Here is a 16,216-nt window from a genome sequence, read left to right on the forward strand (position 1 = left end):
TTTATTATATTATGTTCTATGATAGTCTTGATAATTCTTGGATTCCAGTATTTTATTTATCCAGCACCTAATATTAATTACTGTGTACCTGGTAAATATTTGCTATGTGAACAAATACCAAGTTGACTGTATACATATTTTTTTTTAAACAGACTTTATTCACTTTATTTTTCTTGTATAAAACCCTTATGTGGTGGCCACAGCTGGAGCCTGAGTCCTTAGAACAGAGACTCTGGTATAGGTTTTCACAAGATGGTCAGTGCATTCTTGATGAGGGACACTTGGTAAACACAGGCTCTTTCCAGAGGTTAGGGGCTAAGTAGCTGTAGGTCTTAGAGATGGCATCAAAGGTGACAAAGTTGCTCAAGGTGATATTGTAGCCCCTGGCTGATGTGTGGTAGTCATCAGTACTGGCCATCAGCAGCAGCTTCTTGGGCACAATAGCAGAGAAGGTGCCAGTGTCTCTGGTGGCAGGGATGAGATGCACTAACATAGAGTCACAGCAGCCCATCATCTTCCCTAGAACAGTGTGGGGCTGACCAGTCTTGTTCCCCAGTAGCCTCTCCCCTCAGGGATGATGGAAAGCTTGGCCCTTTGGATGGCAGTGGCTACCTTCTTGGAGCACTTAACATCAAGACCAGCATGACCATTATAATCTACATGTCTTAGGGTTTCTATTGCTGTAAAGAAACACCATAACCATGGCGACTCTTATAAAGGAAAAACATTTAATTGGGGCTGGCTTACAGTTCAAGGGTTAGTCCATTATCATCTTGGCAGCTAGCATGGAGGCATGGAGGCAGACATGGTGCTGGAGAGGTAGCTGAGAGTTCTACATCTAGATCTGCAGGTAGCAGGAAGAGAGAGTGACACTGGGCCTGCCTGGCTTTGAAACCTCAAAGCCTACCCTCAGTGACATACTTCCTCCAACAAGGTCACACCTACTCCAACAGGGCCACACCTCTTAATGGGAGTCATTTTCACTCACATCACCATACCCCAATAGTGACAAAAGCCTTGAACCTGGTCTTTTGAGGATACTCCCAGGAAAAAGTCAGTAATCTTGCATACTTTACTGAGCAGAGAGAGCAGGTATCTCTCCTCCAGGAACTTGATCTTCATGTCACTAGGTTGCCCAGCTTGATGATAGGGGATCTACTCATTGTCTTTGGCCTTGAGTCAAATCCAAGGAAGCTTCCTTGGCCTCCTAATTCTGGGCCCCCAGGTCCTCTGGGCCCTCTAGTTACACCAGCATCATCGTCTGCCATTGTGTTTTCACAAAGAAACCTTTTTTTTTTTTTTAAAGATTCAAAGAAAAAGAAAGCAACAGAAAATGAAAGCAAACATTTCTAAAGCTGTTATTACTTAAAAACATATTTTTTGCTTAATATGTTTTTTAGAAAATAGTGTGTTCATCACTTCATGACAGAAAACCACATTTTAGAAGAAATTTGTAGCTTTATCTAGAAATGCCACTAAAACAAATCAGTCAAGGTTGAATTCTTCCTGTTTGTCTTGTTTGTTTAATAGAAGCCTTTGTCTTCTATCCATGTACCTACAACTCCTCATTTATTAAGTACTTCACAATTATTGACATGTTGAGAATATCCAGGTAAAGGAAACAATGCCCATCTTTAAAGAGATTATTTCATTTGATATGAAATAGTCTTAAAAAAAAATAGAAAGCCATATCACGTCAGTGCCTATGGAGTCCAGAAGACGGCAGCAGATTCCCATAAGCAGAGTGACTGGCAGCTGTTAGTCATGTGATACGGGTGCAGGGAACTGAACTCTGAGTAACCACTGGTAATATACATAGTTTAAATAATTGTAAGATATCTGTTGATAGTAGGAAAAGGTTACAAAGCCCTGTATGGCTGGAATTACTGTTGGGAACAGAATATCCTGATAGTTTAATGGTCATTTTGTGTTCTAAAAAGTTCTACACATTTCTTACATGATGCAAGGCAGGGAATACATGATTAAAAGTATTAGCACAACCACTAATATCTGAACTTCCCAAGTACAGGGTGTGACTTTAGGTGTCCAAATATAGCATGATTCAGGGATTTAATCCATGTCAGAGACATGTCCTGCTGATTGATGTGCAGCTAAGAATTCACATTCTGGCCCTGTTCTAAAGAGAAACCTTGTCTGGGCAGCTGGCTGTTAGGAGTGTCACTCACAAGTGACTACTGTACATAGTCTGTGAAGCCAACTGATGAAAGATGGACTAGGTCTGCAGCTTCTTCCACCCTTCGGAAGAAGTTGCTTTCTCTCATGTTTATATCATGTTTAATTAAAATCTCATTACAGAGCCCCGCCTTTTTACAGTTTAGGGTAATTAAAGTTTCCTGTGAGAAGTTATGTCTGTCAGTGTAAACAGAACTCTTTTTTTTTTTAAAGGTTTTTTTCTTTATTTTATTTTACATACCAACCCCAGTTTTGCCTCTCTCCTCCTGTTCCCTCCCCCTACTCCCCTTCTATCCCCCCCGCCCCCCACTCCTACTCTGTTTTCATTCAGATGGGGTAAGGTCTCCCTTGGAAACCCACAAGGCATGGCATATCAAGTTGTGACAGGACCAAGCTCTTCCCCCCTGCATCAAGGCTGAACAAGGCATCCCACCATAGGGAATAGGTTCCAAAGAGCTGGCTCATGCTTCAGGGACAGGTCCTAGTCCCATCGCTGGTGCCCCCACAAAAGACTAAGCTACACAACTGCCACCCAGATGCAGAGGACCGAGGTCGGTCTCATGCTGGCTCCCTAGCTGTCCATCCAGAGTCTGTGAGCTACCACAAGCTCAGGTCAGCTATCTGTGGGTTTTCCCCTTATGATCTTGTGGGCTCTTTGCTCATAAAATCCCTCCATCCTCTTCAGTTGGACTCCAGGAGCTCTGCCTAGTGCTTGGCGGTGGGTCTCTGCATCTGCTTCCATCAGGTACTGGATGAAGGTTCTATGATGACAATTAGGGTAGTTACTGATCTGATTACAGGGGAAGGCCAGTTCAGGCACCCTTGCTATATTGCTTGAAGTCTTAGCTGGGGTCGTCCTTGTGGTTTCCTGGGAGTTTCACTGGCACCAGATTTTTCCCTAACCCCATAATGGCTCTCTGTAAAGAAAACTTTTGAGGCTTTCTAACTTGAAAGTCTCCATTTGAAATTGAATTGCGATAACTTCTGTATAAGTACATCCTTTTAGAATATTTTTGTAAACATGCTAATGTTTCAGACATTTTTCAAGCCATCATGTCTTTGGACTTTTATAGAAATGTCAAAACATAGAGCACAGAACATTTTATACTAGGCAACATTAAATATTATTCCTTTCTCTTCCCTGGTGCCCTTATGAACCTTTTGGTATTTTATAAGGTTGTTTTCATGATATAATTGAAAAAGTGTATTTAGCTTCATAGCACTGATCCATTGTTCTATATAATATCAGTAGAAGTGGATCTGTCTGAAATAACTCTTGTGCCAGTTGCTTCTTAACACCGAGAGCACAAATCATGTGTAACTGTAAGGTTATGCTGCAGCAGCAGCAGCTAAGAGCTAGGAAAAATTAAATGCAGAATTATGCATCTGTTCTGGTCAAGCTCTGTTTCAGCCAACCCCGAACTTGGCTCTACTTTGAGATTTCTCTCAAACTGAAGAAGGAGGAAGAATATGATGCTCAGTAGTTTGAACTTTGAAACCTATAGTAAATTTGGTTCCATATACACTATCTATTTGGAGTATGAATTTGGGGATTGTTTAAACTCTCTGATCTACAGCTTCCTGATCTATAAAACCAAAGTTATAATACTTTGGATATAATATCTATATAATTTTGATATATATACTATAATATTACTTCATAGTATTATTGAATTTCATGAATTAAGCCATGGGAATCTTTTAGCATAGTCAACTGTCAACATATCTTTAAACACAGAAATGCTTTATGATTAGAGGGCATTTTTTATTAGTATTTGGGTGATTTTATGAACATCTTTAAGATTTGGAGAACCAGCATTAACTAAAATTTTAATTTAAAATTTATATTCAGTAAACTTTTTTTTTAGGCCTGTAATTTAATGTCATTTATGGAAGTGTGGCTAAGGGTACTGACTGCATTGGCTTTATAAGATTGCCTTTTATGGATGAAAGGAACAAGTAATTTGCATAGTTTATTCTTTTAAACTTTTGATTTCACACCACACTGATTTGTATATCAGGTGTACTTAATCCAGGGAATGGACCAAAAGCACAAAACCCTTTTCTTATACTTCTTTCAACTGACAATTATAAATTGGTGACTCTATTATGTTCAAGGTTTTTGGGATCTTTTCTAGAACCAAGGATTCTCCCAGGCTGCTTTGAGATGAAATAGTCTGAGGGTAGTAGTGTTTACTTTTATTCTAACTCCTGGGTCACAAGTAGACAATTCAAATGAAAACCGGTTCCTTTTAAAGGAAGAATGTTACACACTCATTGAACTTAAATGGTAATTTTATGTAGGAGTATAATAGTATCTCATGTAGTATGGAAGCTCACAACATAGTATGGCATGCGATGTTAGCAGGGAGTTAGCAAAATAAGACAGCTCATATGCCGTACATTCTGTAGAAGCAGGAAGTGCCATAGGAATTCAGGGACAGAGGTCTCTGCCAGCTAGAGCATTTCATCCAGTTCTAACCTAGCTGTAAGCCTGGTTGTGTCCCTGTGCATCGTTCATGTCTTTCTTAGAGGGCTATTTCAGTCGGGGCTATAGTGGCCTCTGTTGATGAATGTATCCACCCCCTTCCTATCTCTTAATTCTCATTTCTTGAACCCTACTGCTTTCAAAAAGCTTTTGCTTCGTAGGCCTAGTTTTCATCTTTTTCGTGTGCTGTTCCAAAATAGCTCCATTATGGTAGGACTGGCAAGTAGAGAGTAGGAGGGGACGGAAGCAACACAGTTTTTTATTTTATTTTTTCAAACTGAGGAACTACAGAAATTGTTCTGTTAGCAAAAAAGACTTGTTTTTAATTTCCAGATGTCTGCCCTTCCACACCTTATATCAGAGCTCCACCTTGCCTGAAGTTCTGTTTCTGCTCACCAGCCGTTTTCCTACCACTCTTGCTCTTCAGAGCCCTCACCAAGTGTGGTGTTGCAGGCCTTTAATCCCAGCACTCAAGAGGCAGAGGCATAGTCTGTGAGTCTGGTCTTCATAGCAAGTTCCAGGACAGAAACACTGTTCTCCCCTCAACCCCCTCTCACACACACACCAAAAAAAAAAAAAAAAAAAAAAAAAAAAAAGGAAAAAGAAAAAGTCAAGAAAGTCTACTGGCTCTTTGAAATAATTATTTTCAGGTTGTTAGAGTGTTTCTTCTCATGTACAGGCATAGCTTCTATTATGAAAAATTCACGTAACTCTCCTGAGCTTTTATATTACTGCCTCCAACTTCAGTAGCCCCATGTATACCTGACATTCCCTGGACATCCACAAGTCCACTGAGGCAACTACTTGTAGTAGATTCCTTGTTGATCACATTCTACACTTGTTTGCTATTAGTATTGAGTTTCTAAGAAAAAGTATCTCAAGTGTTAATTGTGCCAGGCTTTTTCTTTTAGGTCACTAACCAGCTCTCAAGTCAGGACACAGAGACTTTAGTTTTGAATGCTTGGCCTAGCTTAGGCATATTTCGTTCGGGCTAGCTCTTTTAAGTTAACTTGTTTCTCTCTACCTTTTGCCTCGGGGCGTATTAGCTTTCTTCCTTCTGTATATCTTACTTTCAGTGCTTCTCTATGTCTGGCTGGCGTCTGCCTGGCTTCTGGCCCCATTTCTCTTGTCCTCTCCTCCTTCTCTTGTTCTTCTTTTGTGAGCCTAGATTTCTCTTCCTATTTATTCTCTCTGCCCGCCAGCCCCACCTATCCTTTCTCTGCCTAGCTATTGGCCATTCAGCTCTTTATTAGGCCAATCAGGTGCCTTAGGCAGGCAAGGTGAAACAAATGCAGCATGTCTTTACATCATTAAACAAAAGTAGCAATAACAAAAGTAGCATAGCTTTACACAGTTAAAGTAATATTCTGTGGCATAAACAAATGTAACACTTCTTTACATAGTTAAAATAATATTCTACAACAGTTGTGACCATATGTATGATCATTTGGCCAGGTGTCTCTTTATAGAATTTAAAGATAACAGCTACATTTCACTGTAGTTACAGGTACAAATGAAAATGGATGTGTAGGTGCATATTAAAACAAAAATCCCTTAATTAAAGGAATGGCATTTTAATAAAAGAACCCATTCCTGGGCTGACAAGTTGGCTCAGCAGGTAAAGGGAATTGCTGCCAAGTCTGAGTTTGATTCCTGAAACCCATTGGTTTCAGGAGATAACTGACTCTTGAAAATTGTTCTTTACCTCCACACCTAAAACACACACATGCACCTTACTTGCACATGTGTCCACACACACCATAATTAATGCAAACCACTTTTGTTGTTGTTGTTGTTTTTAAAGAGTAAGTTCCTGTTGTCTTAGACTCCTCATCCAGGGAGCAAGTTGGTTGAGGACAGTTCCGGGTGTGGTTAGCTCATGGTTGATCGTGTCCAGTCAATGGAAGAGCAGAGAGGAGGGTGGTTGTAGTGTTGAAATGGGCGATAGGCAGAATGTCTGGAGGAAGGCGGTCCTCGTTTGAGTCAAGAGTAAGGACAAGGCAGGCAAAGGGAAGAAAGGAAAGCTGTTCGGAGTGGAAGAGTGGCAGGGACACAGGGACACAGCACATTAAAAAGCTGCCGATCGTGAGGGTCAGAGGGGAAGCTGCAGCACAGTGGTCAGCAGTTCTCCAACCAGCTTGGTCTGCAACCTCTTGTGGCCATATACTGATTTGTTATACCTAATTAAGAGTCTTAGTTATCTTGAGAAAAGTGTAGGCTCAGCATGGGAGTAAAAGTGCTCACTTCAGAGTTGCTGCCGTGTCCGTGTGAAATACCATTCATAAATTTGGTGTGTAGTAAATAGTGAATGTTAGCAACAGTTTTTGTTGGTGTCCACTTTTAGAATTGGTTTTCCCTGTCGCCATTCTGTAATGAGGTGTTCTCCGTTGACTGTTTAGTTTGCCGTGCTTCAGACAGCGGCCTCTCTTGTTATAATGGAGTCGTAAAGACAGGATTTTAAAGATGGCTTTGCCCTGTCATTAGTCTGCATATTTCAAACTGAAGCCGCGTTAAAGAGCCCACAGTGATGGCACTGTGACTGGCCGAACTGTGCAGCTGACAGAAGTCTCTTCCCATCCCACAGTTCTCTTGATTAGTGTTGGAACTAGTTGTAAAAACCACCGAAATAGCCTATAGCACGCCACAATTTTGAGCAAAAATACTTTGTTAACAATTCCAAACTTATTTGCTAAGTACATTTTAAAAAATGTGTGTCCTTCCCTGCCTGCCCTCTGGTGTAGGTGCGGCTCAGCTGTGCAGCATGAAGAAGCTCAGTTACCGGTGGGAGGAAGGGATGGGGTAGCCTCAGATAGCTCAGTTACAGGTGGGCAGAAGGAATGGGGTAGCCTCAGATAGCTCAGTTACAGGTGGGCAGAAGGGATGGGGTAGCCTCAGATAGCTCAGTTACAGGTGGGCAGAAGGGATGGGGTAGCCTCAGATAGCTCAGTTACAGGTGGGCAGAAGGGATGGGGTAGCCTCAAATAGCTCTTTGACATTGAGGATTTCTTATGCAAACAAGCCTTTGTTAATTTCCTCATTGAAACATGAATAGATTTTATAGTACTTACCCTTTAAATCTGATCTACTTCATTTTTATGTAGCACCCAACAAATAATTTGTGCATGAATGCTTAGCATAGAGTGGTCAGCAAGGAACTTACTCATCCTTTAGTGGAATAAGCAGATATTGAAAGAATTCCCTTTTTTTATAGATAATTAATTAATTAAATTCTGTGGGGGGAAAAGAAATTCAGAATGATTTACGAAGAGTTGAAGTTTTAGCTAAGAAAGGAAGGCTAAATGAAATACAGGAGATGATAAGATAAAATGGGTAAGAATGAGTTGTCCTGAGGACTGAAAGACAGGCAGTCTTTGGAGCAGAGGATGCTAATACAAAACCCAAGTCCTGGTCATGAGAAGAAAAGAAAAGGTATTTGCAAGGCATCTTAAGGAACCCAGATAGCAAGTGGAAAGTGAGTTTTTCCCTCGAGTAATTGTCTTGTGTTAGGTTGTGTTGTTTTAAAGATACATTCAAAAGGAAACGTCTGTTTTACAAACAAAGCTACTTTAGAACCACCACAACTGTCTACTGAGGTGAAGTAGTATTAGGACTGGGCAGTTTCATCTCCTTTTTATTTGATTTTCTTCCTCTGAATCTGGCCTCCTTGGAACTGGGGCAGTATTTGATGTGCTGGATCGCTTAGATCGAGTCTTTTGCTGTTGAAAAATGAAAAGCCAGAGAGAATCCTCTCCTGTTTCCCTGGCTTAGAGTTTGTGTGGGTGTGTGCAGTGCAGCTGTGCTGTGGGTTCTTGGCAGTCAGATGGGGCAGTTCTCCATGCAGTCATCCCAGAAGGAAGAAGCCTTCGTGTAAAAAGCCTACTTTGACTGGATTAGATTCAGCGGGAGGCGTCCAGGCTCCTGGCTGGTAGCCTCGTTTGTTTGGCTCCATGGATCCAGCAGCCTCAGGCCCATATACAGGCATTATGACAGCGCTATCAAAAAGAGAACATGAGAAACAGCTTTGTCTCAGTATAAAATTGCCACTTAGCAATACAGTTTTAAAATAAAGTTTTTATTAGTTAATTATGATTTGTTCAAGCTTCTCTCTTTAAAGATCACATATTGAAAAAGGCAGACTGTGAAAACATTGCATGCAAATGTGAATTCAGAATTTTCTATGCTTTGTTAGAATGCTCTTTTCCTAGATCCGTGTATGCAGCAATGGATTCACAACCCTGCGTTTAGTGCTTCCTTGTCGTCTGCAGCCCTGTCCGCCCTCTTGTGCAGTCTAGAAACAGTTTTCCCAAAACCTCACATTACATGTGGACACTACGCAACTCCTTTTCTCAGACCCACTCACAGCTTCCCTTGGAGAAACTCATCGTAGCCCATTGCACACTGCGAGCAGACAAAGCCCCTGGCTTGATGCTCAGGGTTCTCTCCTCTTTGTAGCTTCGCTGTTAGTCGTTACTTTCAAAGTAGTGCAGAGCAAGGTTCTGAGCTTAGTTCGCCTGTGTTCAAATCCAGTCTTTCCTAATAGGGTTTCCCTCTAACTTCTGCCTATTTCTCATAAACAAAACCAACCAACCAACCAACCAACCAACCAACCAAACAAACAAACAAAACAACCCACCCAAACCCAGAAGGATTATCCATTCTTGAAGATTTGAATGTTAGCATTCCTCTCTGGTTGGGGTGTTTTTATCTCAGACCTTCAGAATTCTGAATTTTTCTCTCAGATCTTCAGAATTCTATGGGTTTTTATTTTAGGTTTTGTTAGTTGATATAGTCACCTCAGAGGGCTTGGCTTATTTTCCTATTTTCTCTGTGTGAGATTTTCCCCTTCCCCATTTTCCTTAATGACTCACATGATTTAAACCCCCCCCCCCCCCCCCCCCCCCCCCCCCCCGTCTTTTCTTTATTTCTAAGTTGCCCCACCTGAATCCTTGCCCGAGGCACTTAGCTTCTACAGGGACAGACATTTCCCTCATCTTGTTCACTACCTTACTTGTGATGCTTAGGCTGGACCTTGCTCTCCAAGGGTATTTCACAGTGTTATGTGCATTGATGGGCTAGGGGAAGTGTCAGTCAAATCTGTATCTGGTAAGTTATCTACACCCAGGGACATGGATTATTTCATCCTTTAAAAACTCTGTATTAATGCTTATTTTAGAATTAGTTTTGCTACTAGTTGTCTTAGTTGTTTTTATGTGTTTCTTCTGTTTTAGATCCTATGTCCTTAGGAAAAGCAAGTGTGAGTCTCATTATTTTAGTTTACTATAGAGTGCTAGATACTATTTTAGTATTAATTTAGTATTTGGATTTAATTGAAAATTTAATCTCCCATGTTTGCTTCTGCTGAAATTCTATAGCTGTGTACAGGGTTTTAATTCTGAGAATGGTGTGCTTTAAAATATACCTTCTTTTCTGTCTTGCAGTTCATAATTGGACCCTTGAGGATACCCTGCAGTGGTTGATAGAATTTGTTGAACTCCCGCAATATGAGAAGAATTTTAGGGATAATAATGTGAAGGGAACAACACTTCCCAGGTCAGTAGTTACCCTGAGGGCTTTTCCATGCATTGAGAAGTATGTTTTAGGTGATGCCACTTTTCAATTCTGAACCTACATGATAATTCTGGGCCTGATGGTATAAAGGAAATACTATAAATGTATCTGTTTTAACAATTGTATCTGTTTTCTTATTATAGTTTTATTCTTTGTGCATGCATATATAGTGTGTGTGTCTGTTTGTGGCATGAGTGTGGGTCCATGTAGATGACCCAGCAGCATATGTGGAAATTAGAAGACAACCTCAGCTGGCGATCTGTGTCTTCCACCTTCATGAGACAGGGCCTCCTGTTACTAGTGTTTGCACATACCAGGTTAGCTGGCCCCCAAGTATTCTGAGTACTCTCTTGCCTCTACCTCCTAACTCACTCAAGAACTGTATATTACATGAATCCCTCCACCCCTCAACCTACCCAAGAAGACTTTTTACCTTCTACTTAGGTTTTTAGCATGCTTTGTTCGTTTTAAGCATTTAAACACTAAGAGTGTGGTAAGAGCATTTTCAGCCACTGCTAACTAAAAGCTCCTAAAGTGAGAACTGTTTTTAACATCTGCTAAAAATGTTTAGTAAGTCCTGTAACTATTTTATTTTCCTTGTGAAAATGCTGACATTTGTTGATTACTTTCAGTTTTATAAATTTCTCAGTTAGAGCAAGTTATAATAGAAAGTCACTTTAGAGAACAGCAGCTCCTCAATATAGCAAGACAGTTATTACCCCAAGGAAGGCTTTCAGTGGCTAAGTGTTATGAAAGGGTTTCTGAAGTAGTGTGTTTTAATACAGATGAGTTCTCAACAGTGATCACCACTATGTGAAGTAGTAAATATATTGCTTATGTACTGAAATTTATATAGTAGAAATACTTTGTCTATTACATATGAACTTTTTTTTTCTATGTACAGGATAGCAGTTCATGAAACTTCATTTATGATTTCCCAGTTGAAAATCAGCGACCGGAGTCACAGACAGAAACTTCAACTCAAAGCACTCGATGTGGTTTTGTTTGGGCCTCTGACACGTTAGTATCTCTTTTATTCAGTGTGATTCAGTGTGTAGTCTGCCCATCCCCATGTTGTTGAAGAAAACAGAGACTGGAGAGGAGCAGACCACCAAGAAGAGAGCCACATGCTAACCGTGAAGGAAATACGGCTTATAGGATGAGCTTCTCGGCCACAAAAATGTGAATTTCCAAAAGTAGTTACTAATGTAAAAAGCTATGAAACTGGCTAGGTGATAATTCAGATTTCTAGATTTAAAATGTTGGGTTATTGTGACTGTTGTTAATTCAGCTGGATGTTCATCCTTAAGAACCATGGCAGTTTAACTGTTTTGATGGCACCAGTAGTAAGTCCTAACAGTGTCACTAGCCACCAGGAAAAGAACTTTTAAGATATAGATCAGAAGTAAAGATCCCTCAAATCTTTAGAAGGAACACAAAGTGGACACTGTTATTTGATTGGTTTGAAAAGGAATGTGTTATGTCATATTTTTATTAAACATTTTTAACCTGGACAGGAATACTTTTTTCCCCAGAAGAGAAGTTTATTATGTTTATTTAATATAAAATTTCTGAAAGCTTTTGGAGGAAGTGTTTGAACAGTATATATTTTAGAAGAATTCTGTTTTATTGTTTCAGAATCCTAAAAGGAATGTCAAAATTAATACAGGGAGTATGGCTTTTACAGAATACAGATTAGGAAACTAATGTAATTCTCTCTGGATTCTGGAGTGTATCTGTGATACTGATTGAGGTGGGCTCTTCTATTGAAGGCTGAAGAGAGTGGTTCACCGATCACTTGACTTTGATCATGATTCTGTTTTGGCTGGAGCTAAGTGAGCAGTTGGTAAAGCAGTCTGAATTCCTTTGTGAGCTGATGGGCATTATAAGAGAGAAAGTGGAGCTCTGCTGAAAATGCCTAGGATCCCTGAACTCTGCTCCTTGTCCTAATTCCTTGTCTGAATCCACTAGGTGATTGTTTTCTGTGAAGTGTTGTTTTTTTCCCATGAGCTGATTAGTGGAAACAGGAATTAGAGATAGAGAATTTTGTCTACCTGCCGTTGGTTGGGAATGCTTCCTGTATCTATCTGGGAACAAGGTGCTTCATATCTAGAGAATATGGTATTATCAAATTGTTTTCAAAAAGTATTGTTAAACATGCATTTTAATAAGCAAACCAGCTCAGAAATTAATGATGTATTTACCTTTTAAATATGTTTGTTGTAGAATTACCATTTGACTGAACAAGTACCACAGTGTAATGCCCAAGCTAGATTTCATACAAAAACTAATGTGGTCAAATGAAAAGATACATGTTAAAGGAGTTTTTACTCAACTCTCTAGTGTGTAGTGCTTTGGAATTTGGGACTGATGAATCTGCATATTGTTATTCCTGGAGATTATATTTCAGACAGAGTCAGAGAATAGGGCTCCTGGTTGAAATGAAGCCTGAGCTGAACCTCTTGGTTGGAAGCAGAAATCTAAGCAATCCCCTTTGAGACTGTAGCTGCCTGCAGTGCATGTTTTGCATGGCAGGTGAGGGTGTATGCTCTGGAAATATGGAACACTGAGACTCTCTAGCATAGAGACAAACATGCATGCATCCCGGACTTGTTAGCCACTTCAGATTTCCATAGAATTCATCCACAGGAAGCATGCAGAATGTCTTGTGGCAGGAGCACTAAGTGTTTAGCTAATGTCTTATTTAAGGTTTCTATTGCTGTGATGAAGCACTGTGACCAAAGCAACTTGGGGAGGAAAGGGTTTATTCAGCTTACACTTCCATATCACTGTTCATCACTGAAGGAAGTCAGGACAGGAACTCAAGTAGGGTAGGAACCAGGAGCCAGGAGCTGATAATCAGGCCATGGAGGAGTGCTGCTTACTTGCTTTCTTATAGAACATAGGATCACCAGCCCAGTGATGACCCCAACCACAGTGGACTAGGACCTCCTACATCAAACACTAAATAAGAAAATGCCCTACAGACTTGCATACAGCTCGATCTTATGGAGGCATTTTCTCAGTTAAGGTTCCCTCCTCTCAGATGGCTTAAGCTTGTGTCAAGATGACATAAAACTAACCAGGACAGGCAGTTTACCACTCTAAATTATATTTCCTTGGAGCATTAAAACACAATATTGTATTTTATTAGAAATCATGTATAGCTCTTCTAATTGGTCCCTGGAAAGTTGGTGTATATTGACAGTCAGGGCTAGGTTGAAATGATACTTGAGTAGAGGTTTTTCTGTTTTATATTCCTGAAGACAGTAGCTCTGGTGCCTTTTGCCTTACATTGCAGTGCTGCATTGGCATCATACCACGGTAGGCTAGGGAAGAAGGTTCCTGTACTTTCCCTCCTCCTAACTCCTGTATCAAACAGATGGCCATTTGACCCACATTACTAGCTAGCTATGTACACCCAGGCCTTCTCAGCTGTGTACATGGTGGAGTAGTGGATAGTGTTTGTTACTAGTAGAAGGTATGGGGGAAGAGGCTTCTTGTCAGTTGTAGGGTGCTAGGGTATTCCTGGCCTCAACTCTTGAGGCACAAGCAGCAGCTTCCCCCATACTTCCCTGTGGGTTAACAAAATACTGTCATGTCTGTTTGGTGGGTAGCATGTCCCCCAACGTCACGGTCCGCTGATGAGCACAGTTTGTTGTATATGCGTACTTGGGAAAGTGCCTTTTGGTGAGTGATTGGTTATCCAATTTATGTCTCATTGTTAGTGACCTGGCCTGACTGAGGAAAATGGAAGCAAGTCATGGCCCTCTCTACTCTGCCGGGGCTTCTCTCAGTAGCATGGCATTGGAAATGAGGCCTGACATGGCCATGTGTGTTTTTCTCTGCCTTTCTGCAGGTCCCGTATATTAGTTAGCATACTGATTGTTGGAAAATAAGCATACTGACTGCTGGAAGAGACTTTTGATTTTATTAGGCTAGAATTTGTATCTGGGGAAAGAGATGTTTAGTTTTGTTTGCTTTGGATATCTGCTTTTCTGTACATTTACATTATATTGCATTCAAAAATTAACTCTCTGCTTTTTTCCCCCCACAGGCCCACCTCATAACTGGATGAAGGATTTTATTCTCACAATTTCCATAGTAATTGGTGTTGGGGGGTGTTGGTTTGCTTATACACAAAATAAGACATCAAAGGAACATGTTGCAAAAATGATGAAAGACCTAGAGAGTCTACAAACTGCAGAGCAAAGTCTCATGGACTTACAAGAGAGGTAACTAAAGCATCTCCCTCAGCCTGGGCGTGGTGGCTCATGTTGGGGTCCTGGAGGTAGGGCTAGGATGGCCACTTCAGGGTCATCATTGGCTGTATAGCTAGTGACTTCAAGGTCAGCTTGTGCTACGTGAACTTGTCTCAGAAAAACAAAATAAGACAAAATGAATTACTAAAACCAGTCTTAACTCTTGTTAGTCACACAAGCAAATATATCTGGTGAAAATGTTACCCGAGAGTATATATAAACACTTATTTTGGGTTAGTGTTCATATTGGGTATAAATGTTCATTTCATTTTGTATTTTAGAGAATTACAACTTGGGAATAAATGTGTAGAAGATCAGAGGAAAGGTAGAATGTAGTTGAATATTTACAAGTTTCTGGACAGTATCTTTGCAGAGACTGTTTTCTGCAGTCCTTGTCTTTTGAACCCAAAATAACAAAAAATAGCCAAATATTAGGTTGCCGGGTATTTATGCTAATTTAAGATTAATAGAAATACTATTAAATTCTGATTTTAAAAAGTATGATGTTGTTTGAAACAATGTTTGTTTTTCATAAAAGTGAAATTCTAGATACTTGAGGAATTTTTTAAAAATTTATTGTTCTCTAAGACTTGAAAAGGCACAGGAAGAAAACAGAACTGTTGCTGTAGAAAAGCAAAATCTAGAGCGAAAAATGATGGATGAAATCAACTATGCCAAGGAGGAGGCCTGTCGACTGAGAGAGCTGAGGGAAGGTGCAGAGTGCGAGCTGAGCAGACGCCAGTATGCAGAGCAGGAGCTGGAGCAGGTATCACTCTTTTTTTTCTTGGTTTTTAGAGGTAGGGTTTCTCTGTGTAGCTTTGTGCCTTTCCTGGAACTCACTGTGTAGCCCAGGCTGGCCTCGAACTCACAGAGATCCTCCTGCCTCTGCCTCCCAAGTGCTGGGATTAAAGGCGTGCGCCACCACCACCCGGTGCAGGTATCACTCTTAAGAAAGTGTTCCTATTGCTACTCGGGAGCAGGGCCAGTGTTTTCTTTTTCTTTTGTTTTGTCCCATCTTCTCTATCTGCATTTATTTTCATTGTATACTGTTCCTCAGCTAGTAAAATATTTTCAGCATTGATGAATTCATATTTTAAAATAACAAAGTGGTAACTGAAAGGTGAAGTTGCCAGCATGTTTCTTCTTCCATGCAACATATGTCATGGTAGATTTGATGCCTAGAGTTCACTTGAGGTGTTTATTAGTATCTGCAGTAAGTTTAAGTTTCAAATGTCACCTAGTAAGAGAAAGGCCATCTGATTTTGGGCTTCTGTAAACCCAAAGGCTGCAGATGTTAAGGATTTCTATTAGTCATTCCTTTGAAACCTGCTAGATAGCTTTAGAACATAATCTAACATCTTCAAAGTTATCTACAAAGATGTCCTTCCTGATGTCTGCTTCCTTCACCCAGCTACTCAAAATAGGATGGAGTAGGCTTTCAGACATTTCACAGTGCTTTGGAGAAGAGAGGATTGTAGAAGAATCTCATGGCATACATGTGTGTCAATTTCCTGTTCCTGCAGTGTGGTAGTTTGAATGTAATTGGCTCCCATAAGCTCATAGTGAATGGCACTATTAGGAGGTGTGACATTGTTGGAAGTATGTCACTGTGGGGGTGGACTTTGAGGTCTCCTATGTTCAAGCTACGCCCAGTGAGACAGTTCACTTTCTGTTGCCTGTGGATCCAGTTGTAGAATTCTCAGCT

At 40.5% G+C, this 16,216-nt stretch overlaps 1 protein-coding gene across 3 annotated transcripts in view; it reads left to right on the forward strand.

The window, feature by feature from the left end:
* The window catches only part of Stim2 (stromal interaction molecule 2), a 135,040-nt gene that overhangs the window by 102,113 nt on the left and 16,711 nt on the right, over positions 1–16,216 (forward strand). For all 3 annotated transcript variants that reach the window (XM_052734948.1, XM_052734949.1, XM_052734950.1), the window contains exons 4-7: positions 10,120–10,231; positions 11,154–11,269; positions 14,307–14,484; positions 15,100–15,277. In XM_052734948.1, the coding sequence (XP_052590908.1) occupies positions 10,120–10,231; positions 11,154–11,269; positions 14,307–14,484; positions 15,100–15,277 (584 nt within the window). The remainder of the gene's footprint in view (positions 1–10,119; positions 10,232–11,153; positions 11,270–14,306; positions 14,485–15,099; positions 15,278–16,216) is intronic.

Source organism: Peromyscus californicus, unplaced genomic scaffold (assembly GCF_007827085.1).
Source record: "Peromyscus californicus insignis strain IS unplaced genomic scaffold, ASM782708v3 Scaffold_13__1_contigs__length_99412109, whole genome shotgun sequence".
Lineage (NCBI taxonomy): Eukaryota > Metazoa > Chordata > Mammalia > Rodentia > Cricetidae > Peromyscus > Peromyscus californicus.